The sequence below is a fragment of the Pimephales promelas genome, chromosome 1 (assembly GCF_988280905.1).
Source record: "Pimephales promelas chromosome 1, fPimPro1.hap1.1, whole genome shotgun sequence".
Classification (NCBI taxonomy): Eukaryota; Metazoa; Chordata; class Actinopteri; order Cypriniformes; family Leuciscidae; genus Pimephales; species Pimephales promelas.
The window spans coordinates 4,932,115-4,955,524 of NC_142769.1; the positions used below are offsets into that span (position 1 = coordinate 4,932,115).

At 35.9% G+C, this 23,410-nt stretch overlaps 1 protein-coding gene across 3 annotated transcripts in view; it reads left to right on the forward strand.

Annotated features, from left to right (window-relative positions):
* Positions 1-7,593: 7,593 nt before the first annotated feature.
* The window catches only part of irag1 (inositol 1,4,5-triphosphate receptor associated 1), a 57,745-nt gene continuing 41,928 nt past the window's right edge, over positions 7,594-23,410 (forward strand). Inside the window, exons 1-8 of one of the 3 annotated variants that reach the window (XM_039690877.2) lie at positions 7,594-7,643; positions 7,734-7,793; positions 7,884-7,939; positions 9,035-9,128; positions 11,144-11,287; positions 12,012-12,091; positions 12,173-12,623; positions 13,996-14,110. In XM_039690877.2, the coding sequence (XP_039546811.2) occupies positions 7,785-7,793; positions 7,884-7,939; positions 9,035-9,128; positions 11,144-11,287; positions 12,012-12,091; positions 12,173-12,623; positions 13,996-14,110 (949 nt within the window). In that variant the 5' untranslated portion in view covers positions 7,594-7,643; positions 7,734-7,784. Of the gene's footprint in view, positions 7,644-7,664; positions 7,794-7,883; positions 7,940-9,034; positions 9,129-11,143; positions 11,288-12,011; positions 12,092-12,172; positions 12,624-13,995; positions 14,111-23,410 lie in introns of those variants that run through there. The other 2 variants (XM_089119041.1, XM_089119037.1) reach the window with 2 other exon arrangements.

The following is a 23,410-nucleotide window of genomic DNA, read 5'->3' on the forward strand; positions in this document are numbered from 1 at the left end:
TACAATGTAATTATATGTTTATTGCAATGTAATTATATTCTTTATAGTATTTTTACATATTTATTACAATGTAATTATACATTTATTTCCATGTTATTATACACTTATTACAATGTAATTATAGATTTATTACAATGTAATTATACATTAGTATTATTATAGTTTATCACAACGTAATTATACATTTGTTACATTATTATTATTATTTTCATACATTTGTCACATTATTATTTTGTTACATTACTCTTTTTGAAAAACGTAGCGATTCTTTTTGTATATATATATACAAAAATAAATATTTTTAAAATATTTTTAAATAAAAATTAAAAAAATATATAATAAATATACAATTAAAGTCCCCGTGAACCGGAAGTTGCAAACGATTTTTCTCCAGTGCTGTGACGTATTTCCAAGTGAAACGGAATATTGAACAGAGGGCAGGGTTTTACTCTAGCACTCCTCCTCTCTATCTCTCCCTCATAGCAAACTAACGGTTTGAGGGGAGTGGTTACGCGTTTCCCCACCCAAACTGTGAAACCTACGTCATCAGAAGAAGAAACCGTTCCAGACTGGAAGTAACTTTTCAGATTTTGATTAAAGATTACTAAGGTAAAAATTTTTTTTAATATATATTCACTTGCACGGATTAATTGTTCACCACAAGACCAGTAATATGGGCTAACAAAGTAAATAGGTTCAATTTTGATTTCACGGGGACTTTAAATTATAATGCATAATTATGTCTAAAATTATTATATGACATAAAATAGATAAATAATTCTATATGAATAATGATATATGATATCATTATATGATTATAATTATATCTAAAATTGTAATATTGTAACGGTTACCAGCTGGAGTGCCCTATTGAGCCTCCAGAGGGCACTCCAGATAAGACTATGTTTCACACAAACTACAGTTCCCAGAACTCACTGCCCGGACTCATCATCACTGATCACATTCACCTGTACCTCATTCACTATTGCATTCACCTGTCTCATCTTGTTAGTCTGGCTACATATACCATGTTCATTCAGTCACTCACGGCGAAGTCTTGTTTAAGTGTTACACTGCAATTCTGAGCATTCTGTGGTTTTCTTGTCTCTTGGTTTTTGGATATCTTGCCCTGTTCCCTGGATTACTCTCTTGCCTCTGGTCCCTGCCTGTTTTTTTTTTGTTTCTCTGTGTATCTGTCTTGGACTGCCTATCTGTGTATGACCCTTGCCTGTACATTGGATTACGCCTCTGGATTGCCCTCAAATAAAGCTCCATTTGGATCTTAACCCTCTCCTCAGAGCAGTTCGTGACAAATATTACTTGTAGCACTGCTTCTAACGATAATATACACATACACAGAAATATAATAATTGTTATATCTAAAATCACAATAATATTATATAGATAAACTAATAATGTTGTAGTTGTCGTTATTGTATTTAGAAATGATATTTTCTGACTGAGAGAAAGGTTGGATATTGAAGACCAGTGAGTGTGACAGTGATGAGAGCTGGCCTTGAATCATTTGATATGGAAAACTGCCTAATGTTAATTAAAATGGTCCATTACAACATTGTTCTGTCCTGCCAGAGGCGCACAGGCAGTGAAAGGAGGGTGTTTGGGGGGAGGTATAGCATGTCATCTGGTTTTGATGTGTGTCAGTGTGTGTCTATGATGAAAAGAGGCCAAGGCTCTCTAAAGATCAGCTGTTGCTTCCATAATGACTGAGATTTACAAGCAACACGGGTGTTTCACACACATGGACTTTGCACAGATCAATAAATGTGTGTTCTTAAAGGATTACATTCAGGTATGTAAACTAAAAAGGTAAATTTCCAGTGCATTATGCCATTAATGAGAATTCATCATTCTATTATTTCTGATGTCTCAGTTGTTGTCTTTATATTTCAGTAAACAATGAAATGGAAGAACAGATGAGCTATAGTTCTGGAAAATGTAAGTATGTTTCTTGGTATTGCGATGCAGATTTGTGTAACAGTATCAGAAGAGTTTCTTTTCTCTGGTTGTCAGAGGCGATGGCCTCCGAGAAGCCGAACGGACGACCGGGGTCTTCAGAAGAAGACGATGTGTCCCATCTCTCCTCTTTCAGGATCGTGTCCCAGAGTCATGCATGCAGCGTCCCCAGCCTTTCCATCGACTCGGGGACATATTCACTGGAGCGCTGCCACATGCTTGAGAACGGGGAAGGTGATCTGATGCTTTACTATAGCAGTCTTTAGTGTGCATGCAGCGATAAATGCAGTCATCTCACCTGAGACTTCTCATTACTGTAGATTTGACATCAGAGAGTGCTCTATGTGATTGTGCCGAAACAAACGGCTTTTCAGAGGAAGAACTCCTGAACGTCACTTTTGAAGCATGTGACACTACTGGCAAAGGTAAGACCTTCTCTTTCAACAGTGCAATATACACGCTTATTACACAACACTATACTGTTAAAAAGTTTGAGCTCGGTGTAACTTAAAAATAAACATTTTTATTTAGCAATGGCACATTCACTGTAAAAAATAACCGTGATTTTAACGGTAAAAGACTGTAAAAATGCTACAGTGCAAAACTGTTTTTGGTATTGGTAAACAGAAAGTTTCCGTATGGCTACTATACACGGTAAATAACTGTGATATAATTTTACAGTAAAATACTGTTAAATTTACAGTTTTTGAACGTGAAAAAGAACAACTCATTGTATAATTTACAGTGAAAAACCGTAAATTGACATTCCCACAATTCTCTGTGTGACACTTCACATTTTATGTATTTTTGTTGAAATAACTATGGTTCCTCATAGTTTTATTGTTTTTTTTCTAATCAGTTATAGGTTTTTATGTTACATTTGTTAATGTTTATTGCATTTTTTTAATTTCATGTGTGTTACCACGATGGTGCTTAATGTTTGTGTGAATGACATTGTGCAGCTTCTTTACATAAGTATTGCTTTATACAAGTGTTCACTTGTGATGAGCTGTGATTGCTCATGTAACTCATAACTGTTGTGATGATTGTTGGTTGTCAGTGTATTACAATGGTCTAAAACAGATATCAATACATCAATAAGTTGGTAAATCCACATTTTATCAGAAAATAAAACATGGTTTATTACTGTAAATTTTAAGTTAAGTCTGTAAAACCAGTAACGTTCCTACCGTATTTTTAACGGTAAAGTTCTGGCAACCACAGCTGCCGTTTTTTTTACCGTCAAATTTATGGTTTATTTTTTACAGTGTTGATCAACAGCAGTGTTGGGGGAAAACACTTTTAGCATACAATATACAATATAAAAAAACGGCAGCTGTGGTTGCCAGAACTTTACCGTCAAAAACAGTAATAAACCGTATTTCTTGATCTGATACAATGTTAATTACCAACCTCTTGAAGTATTGATATCTGTTTTGTACCATTGTAATACCCTGACAACCAACGATCATCACAGCAGTGATGAGAGTCACATGATCAACCAAAGCTCATCACAAGAGGCTCTTCCACAAGAAGGTTTATACTTATATAAAGAACATGCACCGCATCATTCACACAAACATTAAACACCATCTTGGTAAAAAAAAAATATCAATAGACATTAATTTAACAACATTAAATGTAACATAAAACCCTAACGTGCATAACTGATTAGAAGAAAACCAAGAGGAAACATAGTAATTTCAACAAAAATACATTTTGGAATTATGGGAATGTCAATTTATGTTTTTTTTCACAGTAAAATTATACAATGAGTTGTTCTCTTTCAATTTCAAAAACTGTAAATTTAACGGTATTTTACAGTAACATTACATTAAATGTACCATGAGATCTATCACAGTTATTTACCGTATATAGTACGGAAACTTTCTTTTGACCAATTTACAGTTTCACTATAGCATTTTTATAGTCTTACCGTTAAAATCACGATTATTTTTTTTACAGTGAAACTATCCTCAGACTGAAGAAGATGCAAATTCACAGCTGTACAGTAGAGGGCGCCGCTCAAGCAAACACTGAAAAAAAAAAAGATTTTTGCTGCTTGTTCAGATTGCTTAATTAAAATTTAATTTAACCAAACTTAATTTGATTGTGTTCAATCTGCTTAAATATATGTAAAAATGTAAGTTTACTTAATCCATTTGTGTTCGATTACATGAATGATTTGTGTTGCAAACTGGGTGGTGCTTGTAAGTTCCCAACAAGCTTTGCATATGTTGAAATATAAATGTAACTGTTAAAATTAAGTGTTATTTCATGTGTTTTTGAGAAAAAGAGAAAAGTTCTTCCACTTGATAGTGCATTGTATTTAATGTGTGCATTTCACACAAACGTAAATGTTCTAACAAATATCCCTGGGGAAAAAAAAAGTATCGTGATTCACACAAAAATGTGAAGCAACTGTTTTCAACAATACTAATAAGAAATGTTTCTCGAGCAGCAAATCATCATAATAGAATGACTTCTGAAGGATCATGTGACTGAAGACTGGAGTAATGATGCTGAAAATACAGCTTTGGTCACAGGAATACATTCAATTTTAAAACAGATTATTTCACAAACAGATCTACCCGCCTCTCTCTGTTTCCTACAGGAGAGGTCCATGCCTCCACCGTGGTCCAGTATCTCCAGGCCATGATTCTCCAAAGCTCCGGTCAGGACAAGCTGACCGATTTACACCATATGCTGGACCCGGAGAGCCAGGACCAGCCCGTTAGCAGAGATGTGTTCCACGCCACCATGAGAGAGTGGATCGCCCAGTGCGGCCGAGACGGGTGACAGATACGAGCAAACAGGGTTATGACTCTATATGTTGTGTCTATGTCTAACTTTAAGTGTACTAAACATTGAATTTCATGTACAGAACTCCTGAGGATAAAAACCAGGCAGCAGGACCAGCCTTAAGAAAAGTATCTAGTAAGTGAATAACTACCATTTTAAATGTTTTATTTTTATGAAGTCTTCTATATGCTCATCAGAGCTGCGTTTATTTGAAAATATAATTTAAAAAATAAAAAATAAAATTTAAATATAAATATATTTTAAAATTAAATTTATTCCTGTGATGCAAAGCTGTATTTTCAGCATCATTACTCCAGTCTTTAGTGTCACACAATCCTTCGTATTATTAATGTTGAAATATTTTTTTGCAGTTTTTGCTTGAAAAGATAGTGTTGATAGAAAGAACAGTGTTTATTTAAAGGGATCGTTCAATTTGAAATTAATTTTTGATATGTTTTAGCTTACCTCAAGGGCATCCAAGATGTAGGTGTTTTTGATATGACATTTTTGATATTTTTAGGCCAAACCGTTGGAGTCATATAGTGGAGGTCTATGGTCACCACCTCAAAAAGCATGCAAAGAGAAGTCCAAATTATACGATTCAATGACTCGTAAATGTAAGTACACATTGATGGCCTAAGACACGAAACGAGCGGTTTGTGTGTGAAAACGAACAGTATTTATATCGTTTTTACCTCTTGTAACCACAGCCACGTCCAAGTGATCTGAGGGCGTGGGTTCTTTGTAACAAGAGGTAAACGATACAAATACTGTTAGTTTTCTCACACAATCCGCTCGTTTCGTGTCTTAGGCCATCAATGTGTACTTACATTTACGAGTCATTAAATCATGTTGAATTTGGACTTCTCCGTGCATGCTCTTTGAGGTGGTGACCATAGACCTCCATTATATGACTGACAGACAAGAACGGTTTGACCTAAAAATATCAAAATTGAAAATACTGCTGAAACAAAGACACCTACATCTTGGATGCCCTTGAGGTAAGTTAAAACATATCAAAAATGCATTTCAAAGTGAACTATCCCTTAAAAAAATAGAAATATTTTGTAACATTATAGATGTCTTTTGTGTTAATATGTAACATTTGTAACAGTGACATTTGAAACTCGTACTGTTCCACAGGGACGGACTATCGTCTTCCTTTAAGCGAGGCCACGTTCACAGGCCGAGCTGGATGTCATTGGTTAGTTCAGTCACTTATGTTAATCGCACAAATTTTACGAGTTGGCTAATTGTATGAATTCGTACGATTTTTGCTAATTTTCACATATTTTACGAGTTACCAAATTTTGAATTTGTACGAATGACCTACACCCAACCCTCCCCCTAAACCTATACATCATGTGGGTTTAGACAAATCAGACGAATTTGTACGAATTAGCCACCTTTAAATCCATTAATTGTCCGTGAGATAGCGTTGTTTACCACATTTCGAAGCCACAATCGTTTTGATTTCTGATTTCAGTGAGTCTGCAGATTTGTCAGGTTTAGTGTCTGAGCTCACACACACACAGCACAGACTGAGTGAGCAGAACATCAGCATGCTGAGGAGTGTGTCTCAGTGTGAGGACACCATCCTACAGCTCAGTCTCGAGGTATCAGAGCTACACACCAAACTGGCCAGGTACATCCACTCCAACATGCAGCACAAAGCACATACATATCATATATACTGTATATATATATATATATAAAAAGTTGACGTGTTCTTTTGTGTTGGTTAATGTCAGCAGTGCGCAGGTGTATGTGGCGAGAGCACGGTCTCTTGCAGAAGAGCTTGATGAAACCCAGTGTGCGCTGAGGGAGAGCCGGGACGAAGCCGCAAGAGCTCAGGCCAGCAATTGTGCATTAGTATGAATCATTGATCATGAACTTCATATTATGATTTGGTTTTATAAATTCTTACTCAATAATTTGACATTTGTCTTTTAGATAAAGGGAAGTGAACGCTTGAAAGCTCTAATCCAAATAACTGAAGAAAAGGTATTGACTTTGTCTTTGATAAAATAATATATTGTGAAACATGGGATGTTATATTTCTGGGGCACAGAGCCCTATCACAAGAGTGTTTCCATAGTGTTTTCCATTTATACATCAAATAAACACATAAATCCTCATCTCGCACTATTTCGGAAAATATCCCTTTACTATTTTTGCCATTTTTTCACCTATTTTTGCCATAAAAGGGGGGAAATCGTTCTTTGGTAAATCTTAATGGCATAAAAAGTTTTGGAAAAAAAAAAAAACGGAATAATAATGTAGGAAAAAAATTATGATAAAAAGTTGTAATGTCCAAAAGTAGTCACAATCAAGACATTAACAATGTGAAAATATGAGGTAAAAGGCGAAATTCACAAAGTCATAAGTATAACAAATCAAGTCAAATTATGAAACTATGAGGCGAAAAAAATAATTAATTTTTTGTAATAATTTTGACTTTAATGTCATAGATTTTACTTTTTAAGTTATAATTTCGACTAAGTCATATGTTCAACTTTTCATCTCTTAACTATATCTGTCATAATTTGGACTTAAAAATATGATCCAATTGTATGATTTTTTTATGACGAGGCGGAAAATTCACGCATGGTTCTGATATTTATTTAATCATACAATATCTTCCACAGAGTGAAAAATTAACCCTTGAGAAGAACCTTGCTGAAGATCGACTGAACAAATTTAGAAGAGAAAACTCAGAATTAAGGGTGAGAGCGAGAATCTTGAAGTGTGCAGTTACTCTACTGGCCACAGGGGGAGCTGTATTAACACTATCTGATCGATGTTTACAGGGGAAATTAGAGGAATCTCACATAGTACTGGCTGAGAAAAACAGGGACCTTACAAAGGTGATATTGAACTTGGTGATGATTGATTTTAGTCCTAAAAACAGAGTTCAGTACATGTGTGTCTCTCTTTATGGCATTTATTTCACATAGAAAAACATCCTGCTGGAAAAGCTGAAGGACACTCACTATGAAAGTCACAAAATGATCGAGGTATTCCAAGGTTGAGTCCATTTTCAACGTGTGAAATAATGGTTTGGCTATTCAGTGATGACGTTTTGTTGTGTGCTAATGCATCTGAAGGGCCTGCAGTCAGAGTTGGCGAGACTACACGAGCACTCACAGCAAGCACTCTTCAGGTAAACTCCACGGGTGAAGCTCTTCGGCAGTCTGTGTTTACATTTGCGGGAAAATGGTATTTGGTACTTGTGAAAAGCAGCAACAATGAACCATTGTTTATGCTCTAAATCGGATTTTCAAACTGGTGACCGGGGGCAGGAGGTCTCTGCAAAAGTATAGAGAAAAACAGAAAAAGAGATAAATAAACAATAAGATTAAGTAAATAAATACCACAGCAAATACTTGGGACCACTTCGACTCGGCGCAGTAATATTATCACTCCGGAGAGGAATTTTCACGAGTGATGATATTACTCCGCCGAGTCGAATTGTTCCCAGGCACTTGGTGTGATATTCCGCCAACCGCCATACAATATATCCACTTTACACGCTTAGAAAAGCGCGACGTTTTATTTTGTGTCACCATTCTTGGTCGAGTTACACTACTCGTGTAACTATATTTAAATAGGGAAAACGTGGAAGTGTATGGTCGCTTCTCTGCTTGGATCCTAATGAATGAACTGGGCTATAGTTAAAGGAGTAACGTTAGTTCAATTTTCAATGAACTTTTGCTGATAATTTACTCACCCCATTGTCATCCAAGATGTCCATGTCTTTCTTTCTTCAGTCGAAAGGAAATTAAGGTTTTTGATGAAAACATTCCAGCATTTTTCTCCATATAACGTTAATGCATTTCAGTGCACCAAACGGTTCAAGGTCCAAAAGACACTTTCAGTTCAAACTGCAAACTGTTCAAAGGGCTTTACACGATTCCAGACGATGAATAAGGGTCTTTTCAAGCGAAACGATCGCTCACTTAATAAATAAATAACAAAGTAAGTTTTATAAGCTCAAATGTTCGCCTTGCTCTGTAATGCGATGCACGTTCATCAAAATGAACAAATCTTTTTCCGAGTCGATTTGTTCGTTTCGTTCGTTGAATGAACCAAATGTTTAGGAAGTCCTAAATTTACTAGTCACTGACAATTTGTTTTAATTGTGTGATAAAAAATGAACAAAATCCTCTTACATAATATGTGTATAGTTCTGTTTCATGGCTTTGTTTAAATGTTGTGCTTTTTTGTAAAGGAACTGTTTCATATATTTTTTTGGCAGGTTAAATAAATACCACATCAGCTCTGGTGGTCCACAGAGGACAGGTGTGACAAACCATCAGTCTCTTCACCATGAGATTCAGGATGCTCAACCGGTAATAGTCCATTAGTTCATTCACATCCAGTATACAGTACGTTAACCCTCTGATGCATGAATGATTACATTTCCGAACTCTTTTAAATGATGTATCTTTAAGTTGATTGTCTGTTCACCCTCTTGGGCAACTTGAATTTATTATAACGTATCTCTTATACAACTAAAGTAAAAGCATTGTTTTTAAATATTTTAAATAACATACTGATTTCCATAGAAAACACAGATTCTGTTAGTGGCTGAGCTATTTAAAAGACTGAGGAAACCCTTGTGAAAAGAAGCGCACTTATAAGGTGTATTGTAGGAATAAATATACAAAATACATATGCATTTTTAAAACTACATGTACTTGCAGATATTATAATATTAATGAAATAAAAGGCAATGTAAAGAGAGAGTAGCCTACACTTGCATGAACACACTTATGTACACTTTTAAAAGAATACAATAGAAGTACTTATGAAAATTACAAATAAAGATGAACTTGAGTGGGCCAAACGTTTTCTAAAGTTCAGCTAATTGTATTTAATATAACTTTAAACTATGATAGCCTACAATTACTTTGCAATTTAGTGAAACATTAATCGTTTAAAGTATTGTTTATCTAATAATTACTCTTTTTAAAAGTAGCCTATATTAAACTTTACTTCTTTTTCACAAAAGAAGGCTGCTATTATGGCAAGCCATTTTAGCTTTTATCCATTTCCAGGAAATTAATTTTTGATATCAAAATCAACCATTTAATTGTTGATGTCTGTAATTGTATTTTCACTAGTGAAATGTCCTCATAGCCTGCCATTCAAAATAAATTGTTAATATGAAGAATTGATTTTTTACTAGTAGAAATATCATTTTTGATATCAATAATTACATTGTTACTAGTAAAAATGCGAATTCCTGGTATCAATAATTATATCTATAATAATAATCACTAGTTTAAATGTCTATTCTTGATATCAACAATTCAATTGGTACCATATGTAAAAATTATCATTTTTCCTATCTGAAAATGTATTTCTGATATCATTATTATTTCAGATATCTAAAATGCTTTTCTTACTTGGAACAATCACATTCATGATATCAGAAATGAGCATTGCCACTAGTAAAAATAGAATTATTGATATCAAAAATGAACATTGTTACTAGTAGCAATTCAATTGTTGAAATCAAGAATAGACATTTCAACTAGTAACAATTTAATTCTTGATATCAAAAATAAAGTTTTTACTAGTAATAATTTTATTTCTGAAATGTGAAATAGGAATTTCAACTAGTAAGAAATCAATTCTTGATATCAACAATTGTTTTTGAATTATAGCCTATGATGACATTTCACTAGTGAAAATACAATTGTTGATATCAAGAATTCATATCCTGGAAATGAATAAATGTTAAAATGGCTTGCCATATTGCAATAGGCTTCAGACCTTTTTTATCATTACAATACGTTTGGGACATTACATATTTTTGCCAGTAGGTGGCGATATGTGTCTGCCTTTATGATCACACCCCTGTTATATAATCTGTTCAAAGGCACCAATCCATTGAGAAATGAAACAACTGAATTGATTCTGTTTTGTCTCAGCTTCGAACAGTTCTGGTTGGTGGCCCAAAAATAGACCAGAAATAGAAGGAACTTGGAATTTGTCTTTAAAATGTTAGATACTTGACTTATTGTGTATTGAATTGTTGTTTAAAAGCAATATAAGTGAAATGTGACGTGAAGGCCAAATATGGTAACCATACTCCGAATTTGTTCTCTGCATTTAACCCATCCAAGTTAGTGCACACACATAAGGAGTAGTGAGTAGTGAACACACACTCATTCAAACTCGGGTCTGCCCACAATTGCTCCGATATATCACACCCATTATAGTGGTGTTGGTCTGATTACCTAGTCGGCCATATTGAACTTTCAAACAGAATCGTCCATGGTTGTTTCTATGCAGAATCTGTAATAAAAGCCATTTGGTTTTCAACAGTTTTACATTTCTTCTTCTACCCGTCCTTTAGTCCCAGAATGTGTCGATGGAGTCGATTTGCAGTTCTGTCAGCCAGATCTTACCCACCGTCCCCCAGAGAGGAGACATTCAGAATCCACGAAAGATCAAGCCTGTAGAGTTGTCCCATATCCTGCATGCACAACTCTCAGAGACCGTGAGAAACACACACACACAACACCAACATAATACTGCTGGGGTTTTCTCTCAAATTACTTAAATAATAACAGAGAATCAAAGTTATTGTACAGTTTATTGATATTTTTACTCAGTCACACCAGAATTTGGACTTTTTTTTATTTTGGGACTCGTTGGTCAAGTCAAGTCACCTTTATTTATATAGCACTTTATATAATGCAAGGCAAGTATTTATCTAGCACATTTCATACACAGTGGCAATTAAAAAAGCTTTACATGGAAGAAATTAAAATAATCAAAAGAAATCAGAATAATTAAAACAGTTTAGAATAAAAAAAAATCATAATAATAAAAATAAAATACAGTAAATAATTCAAACAATTTAGAATCAAAAATAAAATGAAGAAGAGTAACAGTCGGACGGATTGAAATGAAATAAATTTTTTCACCAAAAAAGTACTTATTTTATTTCAGCCAGTTGCCAAGGAAACTTTTCTCATTTTTATTTAATTTAACTTAATGTATTAAAATAACTAAAACTGAAGCTGATAAAAAATATGAAATGTATAGCCATATAAAAAAAACAAAGAAATCAAATACTAATAAAACGACATACAACCAAATGACTAAAAAAAGTAATAATATTAATAAAAACTACAATATTATCTTAAAGATACTAGAATAACACCCTAAAAATTGTTCCAAACATGCAATACTTTTTCTTTGTATCATCTGCTCTTCAGGACAAAGTTGGCAACAGTGCGAGACTCTCTCTCCAGGACCAACAACAGCATGGAAGTTCTAGGCATCAGCTGGTGACACTGTAATGAATCATTTCCATAGTATTTTAACGTTCTTTGCGTTGCACGACATTGATGATCATGTTGTCCATCATGCTTTCCAGTCTAAAAGAGCTGGAGCTTCTTGAAGCTCCCCTGGCAGCGCGAGGACAGCACAAGGCCAAGCGTCAGACACAGGAGGCTCACATAGCGGCTGCCATCACCTGGTGGAGGGGTCAGACTGCCCGAGATCCACACGCGCAGAAACAGATCCAAAGCCTGGAGGTCGATCGCACCAAAGCCCAGGTGGAAGAGACTAGGGAGCTTCTCAAAGACCAGGGAACCAGCACACAGGAAGACTCTCAGGTTCAGTTCAAAGATGTGGCTGTGATCACTGATTCATCAGTAGAAGAAGACCTGCTGAAGTCCCTGAGAAAAGTGGAGGAGCTAATGGGCAGCGAGAAGAGGAGGAAAGAGAGGATAGAGGCCATCAGCATGAGGGTGGAGACAGCGTTATGTAGAGCTGAAACCACTGAGAGGCAACTCAAGGCCCTGGAGGACACTGCCAACACAAAGGTGTGGACTGACAGAATTACTGACACCAAATGCATTCACACTGCCAGGCAAAAGTTTAGAATAATTAAAGGGATACTTCACCTCTGGAAAGATGAATGTATTTAAAATGGGTCATTTATGTAGAAGAAATGTAAAATTAGTTTTGAGTTTGGAACTTTCTGGACTGAGAAAAGCCAGAAAATGTAGTTTTGGCTTATGTGGATGAAAGACAACAACTCCCACAATGCACTTTCTTCACTGCCCTAGGAGGCCACGCCTACCGGTAACAGAGCGCAGTAGTTAAACAACAAGTCTAGGCTACTAGTGAGTCTCCGCGATGAGTCTGCCCGAAAATGTGTTTCGAGATCGCCCAAAATGTCCGGGATTCGGCTTTTGCGTTCTACAGTCGCCATTCATCATGTTTACTGTGGCCGCGGGAGAACGACGCGAGGCCGGTGGCATGATTACCGATGAGCGACACCTGTGAGACGCACCGGTCTCGTATCTCTCACGGAGGAGCGGGAACTTTCTTAGCAATGTTAAAACGCACATCATGTAACACTACATGTAGATTCACCAATCAGAATGAATTCAGTTAGATTGAAACAAAAGCGGTGCATGTAAACGATGAATGGCGACTGCAGAAAGCAAAAGCTGAATCCTGGACATTTTGTACGATCTTGATGGCCGGACATGTCCGGGAAAAAGAGGATGGTAACCCCGACTACTCGGCTTTCTCCACAGAACAAGAGCCTGCTAGCTTAGCTTCCACAAAAAGATGGCCAACACTGTGTGTTCATTCTGTGAGTGAGATCACGCCCTCTATGGGCGGGTTGAGAACATGCGGGACAGCCCATACTACTGACTGTAGTCTTTAGCCTCTGGACAAAAAATACTCTGATGACGCAAAATGCCGATTTTTGCATCATCAGAGGATTTTTTACAGACAAAAAATACACAAAAATAAATGAATAAAGGATATGAGGGTGGAAAGCATGGTAATTCGAAAACACTACAGGTTTTCTGCTAATACAAAGCTTAATGCTAAATCCTGAAGTATCTCTTTAAGGTTTTTTTTATTTTTTTGAAAAGGCTGCATTTATTTGATCGAAATTACAGTAAAAATTGAATTTGTGAAGGATCATGTGACACTGAAGACTGGAGTAATAATGCTGAAAATGCAGCTTTGCATCACAGGAATAAATTACATTATAAAATATATTCAAATAGAAAACAGTTATTTAAAATTGTAATAATATTTCACAATATTCAAGTTTTTACTGTATTTTTGATCAAATAAATGCAGCCTTGGTGAGCAGAAGAGACTTTTGAATGGTATTTTATATTGAGTTTGTAATATAATTGATCTAACATGTTCTTTGTTTTGTTCTAGTCATTATGTATGTCTACTGGCGTCCTGGATTGTAGCTCAGCTGACATCACATCCGTTTCCACACCGCAGGCTCTCTCTCAGACAAGCGCCCTCACTCCATTCTCATCCAAAAACGGTATTGACTACCTCTGAATATATCTTTGTCACACTTTGTATGTTGTCGTTCCAGTTGTGTGACCATTTCTAAAGGGGCTTTCGCACCAGAGGAACATAGTTCCTATAACTATTGGCAGAAGTACCCGCTTTTTGGTGTGTTCGCACCGAAGCAACTGGGAATTATTTTAGGATTTCAGACTTTAATTTTAGATTTTCACATGGGCAGTTATAGGGACTAGCCACCAGGGCTGTCCCCTGAGAACTAGGCCCATCTTTCTGGTCACTTACGTCCTGCCGCTCTTGTTGTTGTGCGGGACTTTTATTTTGACGGCACTAAGAACACCAGAGCCTGAGCACACAGCACTCCCATTCTCCGTCTTCATTAGTTTCTAATGTTTAACAGTCCTATGAATGCTGAATCCCTGCTGAATGAGTGAAATCATATCTTTTAAAACCTCTTTTACTTTTTTATGAGTAAAGCGTTGAATCTTTCACTCACACGAGTTCATTCATCCAGCCTCTGTATGTTGTTTAGAGTCTCAGAACTAGTCATTCTACTTTGCCTTTCTTTGGAAATATTTTTCCAAATAGGCAAGATTGTGTATAAAATTTAAGCTGCTCAATATCACATATTTTATTTAACAGCTGAATAAAAGCAGTATTCGATATTTCGATTCATGATAAACACTGACTGGCAAACACAACGGAAGTGCTAAAATAACGAAAATGATAACGCAATCTTGTTATCCATTGTTTGGAAACATTGTTGTTAACTAAAAATAAAACTATTTAAAAATCACTGAAATAAAGGTGAAATAAAATATAATTATTCGATGAAATATTAAACTTAAATTAGAAATATTGCATCGGCAAGTCAGTCGATTTAAAAGGGATAGTTCACTTTGAAATAAATTTTTGGTATGTTTTAGCTTACCTCAAGGGCATCCAAGATGTAGGTGTCTTTGTTTCCGCAGTAGTTTCAATTTTGATATTTTTAGGTCAAACCGTTCTTGTCTGTCAGTCTTATAATGGAGGTCTATGGTCACCACCTCAAAGAGCATGCACAGAGAAGTCCAAATTAAACCTAATTTAATGACTCGTAAATGTAAGTACACATTGATGGCCTAAGACACGAAACGAGCGGTTTGTGTGAGAAAACAAACAATATTTATATACAGTAGTTTTACCTCTTGTAACCACAGCCACGTCCAAGTGATCTGAGGGCGCGGGCACTTTGTGACTGTGATTACAAGAGATAAAAACAATATATATACTGTTCGTTTTCGTGTCTTAGGCCATCAATGTGTACTTACATTTACAAGTCATTAAATCATGTTTAATTTGGACTTCTCTGTGCATGCTCTTTGAGGTGGTGACCATAGACCTCCATTATAAGACTGACAGACAAGAACGGTTTGGCCTAAAAATATCAAAATTGAAACTACTGCGGAAACAAAGACACCTACATCTTGGATGCCCTTGAGGTAAGCTAAAACTTACTAAAAATTAATTTTAAACAAACTAATAAAGTTGATGAGCACATAAAATGATTAAAATTATTCATATATTCATTTTTTTATAACAGAAAGTATTCTTACAAAGAAATGACACCATTATCACCTCATCAAGTACTTTATGAATAATCAATCCCATGTTTTCCTCATAAAATGTTTACAGACAAATAAAAGGTGTTTACAGCACTTCCAAAATGAGAGAGGGTGTCTAAAAAAAGAGAAGAACAAGCAACACAACAGATCAACTAAAAAAAAATCATAATCCACCATCAGCCCTACACTGTACACTACGGCATCTGCTTTTTCAACACAACTGAATGAGTTTTTTTATGTGCGGCATGTGTGTGTGTGTGTGTGTGTGTGTTCTCTCACGGTGTAAACCTCCTTCCTGCTGTGTCTGTAGGGATCTCTGTGGCTCTCGCCCAAGTGCAGATGCAGTTTAGAGTTGAGTTCACACATGCGATATGAGCCCTTAATCGCGTTTAATCATTCGATACGTTTGTGGAATAGCAAGTCGCTGTGCTTGTTTGCTCACTAAACAAAAGCAGATGTCTGTTTAAGTGTGTGTATATCTGATACAAACACTGTTTTCACAAGCCTTTTCCCTCTGCTTTTTTGCGGATGACGAAAAGTGTTGCATTTGATTATCAAATGAGCAGTCCAAAGTGAAGTGAAATGTGCCTGCTATAATATATAATACGGCTGACCGTCTCGCATATGCTTTGTGTTTTATGGCTGATGTCTTTAACTGTTTCATGGAGATAACATTGTGTGCAAGTGTGTTTCCAAAAACAATCACACTCTCTCAGCAAAAGAGCACATTTACATAAAATCTTCTGCCTACATTTTTTTGTTGTTGATAAATATAAGTTTAAAAGCAAGAGTTATTGTAAACAGAGGTTCGACATTAAAGATATCGATACACTACCGTTCTAAGTTTTGGGGTTGGGTGGTCTCTTCTGCAGTTGTTTGATCAAAAAATACAGTAAAAAGAATAATATTGTGAATTTTCTTTACAATTTAAATAGGGATGCACGATATATCGGCCACATTATTGGTATAGGCCGATATATCATCATTTTTAATGTTATCGTTATCGGCCCAACAAGAACGTTTAGCCGATATCTAAAAGCTGATAAATAATGTATTATTTCCTTCAGCTGAGGCACTTTAGATGCGCACTGTTCAACATGATGCTTTTAAATTGCTTGAAATACGATTGAAATCACTTTTAAAAAGGAAAATCCAGTTAAATTGTAAAATATATAAAATATGTAATATGCTACACAACATTAAAATAAGAACATCATAATTGTGTTTGTATCTTGGCTTTTAATGAGTAGACTTTTTTTATAATCAGGCTCTCAAAAATTGTCTAAAAATTTGGATTTAGATTTATCTGGCAATATATCGGTTATCGGCTTTCAAATATAAAGAATTATCGGTTATCGGTATCGGCCAAAATTTTCATATCGGTGCATCCCTAGTTTTCTATTGTAATATATTTTAAAATCTAATTTATTCCTATGATGCAAAGCTGAATTTTCAGAATCACTCCAGTTTTCAGTCAGAAATCATTCTAATGTATCAAGAAACATTTCATATTATTAAATAAATGTTGAAAACAGTGCTTTTTAATATATTTTTGAAAACCATAATACTTTTTTTGGTAACACTTTACTTGAAGGGGTGTGCGACTGACATGACACCTTTATAATCATGACATGACATATGTCTTGAATATGAAGTAGGGTTTATGCATGTTTATGACAACTGTCATTAAGTGTCTTCCGCTCAATAATGACATTTTGAATGCAAATATGACATTGTGTGAGATGACAACTTGACATAAACCAATACATCATAACCTGTCAGTGTCTTTGTCATGACAACTTGACATTAAATGAAGTTAAACTGTCATGTGGTTGGCTTTGACATTGGTGCAACTGCAGTGCTACTAATTGAATTTGTCATTAAAAAGTTATAATGGCTTCATGATCAGCCAATGTCAAAACCAACCACCTTACAGTTTCATGTAAAGTTAACCAATAAAGCTAGGTGGTTTCTTAAGTTAAGATAATTAATCATGTTTATGACGGGTTGTGTTGTCTTAGTAATGTCAAGTTGTAATCTCAAACAATGTCATATTTGCATTAAAAATGTAACATGACATGCATAAATCTTCCTTAATTATCATAACACATGTCATGTCAGGTGTCATGTTAGTCTTATGCACACCCCTTCAAGTAAAGTGTTACCAATTTGTTCTGTATTCTTTAGTGAAGATTCATAAGAACAGCATTTATTAGTAATAAAAAATGTTTTGTATCAATATAAAGGTTTTTACTGTCATTTTAATGCATTGAGCTGTAACTTTTGAACTGTAGTCCCCTCAGACCAACCCATACATGGATTTACAGAAAACTGGCGTTTTGACATAAAACCTGTGTGATTAGAAATGTTTCTAGATCAGTCATTTTGTACTCTATGCAAGAAAATAATACAGGTGTGGAACAATATGAGGGTAAGTAATAGAGCCAGACCGATATATCGGCAGGCCGATATTAGGCATTTCCAAAATATCGGTATCGGCAGTTATAATGGCCGATAAATGAATATTTCAAAAATAAAATAAAAACAGATGAAAACACGCTTGAACCATGTCATGAGTGTTGGAGTTGTATGATTTGTCCACCAGAGGGCACTCTACACCGCTCCTGTTGGCATCACTCGTTGAGTTGGTCACGATACATACATTGCTTGAATAACAATTAAAAGAACATCCGCATCAGTTCTCTTAACTCAAATAAGCATGACAAAATTTTTGACTATCTTGTCCAGTTTTGCCGCAGTTCAATAAGCCGAGAGTGAAGCGGAATTAGATAGTAATAATTATGTTACGTTGTTACAGTGTAGTTGACTGACTGACGTGACGGTTATAGCAATGAGACGTATCATCTCTCCTTGGCCTGTTATTGAAAATGTATTACAATTTGCAGTATGACGTTATCCATTGCTAAATTATGGCTCATCATACGTAGACTAGCTAACCACAAAGCTAGCTAATGCATCAGTCTGTTCGGTTGTGACAATAAAAGAAACAAGTTACGTTTTAAAATGCATTATCATATTATTTTAGTTAAAACTCCATTTTAGTTAAATAACTACAAATAACTAATGTTAGGGAAATTTGTTAATGTTTTGTTGCGCGTTTCTGAAAAAAAAAAATATCGCCGATATATCGGATTTTAAAACCAACCAAATATTTGTATCAGTATCGGCCTTCAAAATCCTTCATCGGTCGGGCTCTAGTAAGTAAATGTTTGATTATCTATGGAACAAAAAGCATATTATTTTGTCATCATTAACTTTCAGAGGATGTTTGTTTGGTTTTATAACTTGCAAATGTTTCAGCATGCTATAAAGCGCATCCACCGAAGTAGATTCTAGATACGTTTATAGCTGAGAGACGCAATGCAAAGCATTTACCAGATTATTTCACCGTACAGAAAAGCCTGTCCCTTTGGGAGAGGACATTTGCATTTGGTTTGCGTTTAGCTGTTGTGGTGTGGTTACAAAAGTTCTGTCATCTTTAATGAAGTTCCTCTTTTTTTAGTTTTAGTTTCTTCTTGGTCGATACACTCTAAAAATGCTGGGTTGTTTTAACCCAACTTTGGGTCAGATATGGACAAACCCAAACGTTGGGTTGAAAATGCAATTAAAAATGTAACCCAATGGCTGGGTTTGTCCATATTTGACCCAAAGTTGGGTTAAAATAACCCAGCAATTTAAGAATTGCACGTTGATATTTATCCATCTAACGGGCACCTGATCCAAAGCAACATTATACAATTAGATCAATTTGTTCACGAACAGCACAAGCAAGTAGTCATTGTAATCAGTTCTCATCTCATCGCTGTACGTCACAGTCCGTAATATGGGGAATGACTGTCAGTATTCAAATAACATCTGCTGTAAGTCCTTCAGCTCCCGAAGCACTAAAAGTGGAGATGTCAGTGATAATTGTTGAATGGAAGTGAAGGGGCTTGTTTAACAATTATAAACTCGCTTATTGCATTGACTGATTGAGATGAGCGTAAATGATTTTTGTTACTTGTAGAGCATCACTGAACCTTGTGCGACTGCAAGTGATGCACACGTCTAAAGGAAGTGAAACAATGAGTGTGTGCCTCGCCAAGTGCTTTCAGCCAGAGGATCAAGCTCATGTAAATGGTTGCCAGGTTATTGTTGCCCTTAGATATGGAGGCAGGGAGGGAGGGAGAAAGAGAGAGGCTGAAAGAAGTATTGAAAACTCTGCTGTCAATCAAGCGCTACGCCTCCTTTAGTGCGTCATGCTGTTAGATGGACGACTATTTGATGTGCATTTTAACACTTGTGCATTTGCATGACAGACCCGTGACTTGCAAATAAGCCTGGACCTCTTCAAACAGGTGCCTGGCTTCTATACACGCGAGCAGAGGACCACAGCAACAGGGTAAAAGGAAAAAAGCTCTTTATTTTTATTATATTGTTTGTTCGTTTTTCATTATTGTCTGTTCAGTTTTTACTGTGGTGTTTTACTTTGAATCTTGAAATATCCCAGAGTATCTCCACTGCAGATTACTTGTGTTTTTGTGTCTTTTGTTGTGCTTGTTAAGGCAAACCTCACCTTGTTTGTTAAACCATGGATAAACGATACCAAAATGCTTCCTAAAATCGTGCTGATCATTGTAGATAGATTTTAAACGAAGTGTCCTAGTCATATCTGCAGGCCTATTTTGACCGATTTGGACCAATTAGCAAACACCCAGAAATCCCTTGTAACCTTTTTAAAGGGGAACTATGCAGTTTTCTTTTAGCTTAACTGAATTTGGAATGGTTATATGACTTTTTTCAAGTTGAACGGTGGCCATCTTTTTTCTCTTTGTCGCCATCTCTGTTCGAAATCTGCAATTGCAGTCATTCGCGGAATTATCAACTTTACGTGAGTTGTAGTTTGACATCCTCGACACGGCACAGCGTGGATGAACACAATGTTTGAGGAGACTGTGCGGCTGTCAGTCACCGCGCCGGTGTGGATACTGGCATTCAGAATCACAGATTATTATTTTAGGAAAAGGATTTTAGGATTTTCTAAATAGAACCATTTTGAAGTTCCATATATGAAGCGGGGGATGGAACCATTTCTGGTTCTAATTAGAACCATTTCTTCTAAGAGTGTGGGTCCGGTTGCAGTCTCTATTTTTCTGTAGCCACTCTGAAGTCATGTACAGATGTCACGTAATGATGCAAAGACATGCTCGAATCTCCCGCGGAAATCCACCAGTACCACTGGAATTAAAAACGGTATTACAAGGTTACCGTTTTGAATCAAGCTAAGGCAAGGAGATAGTTTTCAACACTGGCTGGTTATGTATTTTATCAAATTTTTTTTTTGGATCATTTTAACCCTAAAAAAGCTCTGGACTGCAGCTTTAAAGGGATACTCTTCAACTCCCCCAGAGTTAAACTGTTGAGTTTTACCTTTTTTTGAATCCATTCAGCCGATCTCTGGTTCTGGCGGCACCACTTTTAGCATAGCTTAGCATACATCATTGAAGTGGACAAGACCATTAGCATTTCTCCCAAAAAAATGACCAAAGTGTTTCGATATTTTTCCTATTTAAAACTCGACTCTTCTATAGTTACATCGTGCACTAAGACAAACGGAAAATGTAAAGTTGCGATTTTCTAGGCTTGTAGTAAATTAATATTATGACGACTGGTACAGCCGAGTGTTTTTCCTCCCCTGGATTGAAACGTGTCATATGGCTTCTCATATTTGTCGTGTTTCCGTCGTTAGTTTTATTCTACAAAGCTTACAACTAGTGTGGCTCTTGTCCAACTCCTTTCCCCCTTCAACTTCAGAAGCCAAAATATTTCCATACGACAGCTTTTACCTAACAAGGAGGGTGTTTGGATCTCGCGCGCCATCACGTCTCTGTTATGTGCACGCCACAGACGGTCCGGCCACTGCACTTCGGCGCTTCTGAGTTCCGTCAATATTACGTTATAATAAAATATTTAAAAAATATTTTTTTTTTTTGGAAAATTTGACATTTGTGAATCGATTCAGGATCGTACACATCTGCATCGCGATGCATCGAAGAATCTATTTTTTCCCCCCACCCTCTATGGGCGGGTTGAGAACATGCAGGACGGCCCCTACTTTAGCCTCTGGCCAAAAAATCTGAGGATTTTTTTTTCCAGATAAAAAATACATAAATCTCTCGTGTCAGGGGGATGTGAGGGTGGAAAGCATGGTAATTCGAAAAATACTACAGGTTTTCTACTAATACAAAGCTTAATGCTAAATCCTGAAGTATCCCTTTTATCGTTAAATAAACAAGCAACAAAACGATGTCGAAGCCTAATAAAACCTAAAAGGTCCCACGGCCCCTCCCTGCTTCATACCACAGTAATGTTAATAAAACTATGAGCTCATCCAAGAACATGATTTCTGTCTATGACTCCTGTCGGCTGTGGAGGTGAAGACAACAACTCCCATGATTCCACACTCATTCACTGCATCATCAAGCTGCGCCTTTGCTATTGTTTTGAATGCAATACCTTTAGTGGCGAAACTTACATACTGTGCCTTTAATTAATTTAAAATGAGACAAAACATGATTTAAATGATCTTGATGCTCCCTTGGATCTTTTCTGATGCCCCCTAGTTAGTCCTTTTAGCAAACTGGCTTCATAAAATGGAAATAATTTATCTTTTATTGTTACTAATGAGAATTTTCTCTTTTATAATCATAAGTAATAAAAGTAGGACTTCAATATGAATTCTCTGGTTGATAAAATTCAACCTCAGAACCTCAGTTCTATAGGGACCGGAATATAAAGATGTCTTTGGGCGAATAAGCTACAACTAACAATAATAATAATAACACTAATACTAATAATAATATTAATAATAACTAGGGATGCACCGATAAGAAAATTTTAGCCGATACGATAACCGATAATTCTTTATATTTGAAAGCCGATAACCGATATATCGGCCGATAAACTTAAATCCAAATTTTTATCTAATTTTTGAGAGCCTGATTACAAATACAAAAGTCTCACAATTATAATGATGTTCTCATTATAGTGTTGTATTGCCGATATGACAGATTTGCGCTGCACATGTTGTACCGAACCGTTTTTCCATTTTTTGAAGAGATTTCAATCATATTTCAAGAACTTCAAAAACATAAACAGTGCTCAACAAGTGTCTCAGCTGAAGGGAATAATACATTATTTATCGGCTTTAATATATCGGCCACATTTTCTTACCAGGCCGATAACGTTAACATTAAAAATGAACATATATCGGCCGATGCCGATATATCGTGCATCCCTAATAATAACACTAACAATAAGCTAACCACTCAAACACCCTTGAAACAGGCCTGAGTGTTTTAGGAACCGCATAACACACACAGGCAGTCATCCACAACATTACAGCAGGACGCCCATCTCACTTTTTCATTAGAAAGCGTAAAAATGTTGAAAGTTTGAAGACTTTTACCTTTCCTTTATAATTGATTGATATTTTCTGTAGCTTTGTCAAAGCAGAGTCTATGTTCTGTAAAGCAGCTGGTTAGATGTCACATGATATTTGCATATTCATTTAGAAAATATATTTATCACTTCCTCTGAAGTGCCATGTTTTTGCTGAAGCTTCTTGTTAAACGTGTGTGTGTTCATTAGTGGAAAGAACGTAGATTACTGTCATTAACAGGGTGCCGAAGACAAACCAGTTTCCGAATTTT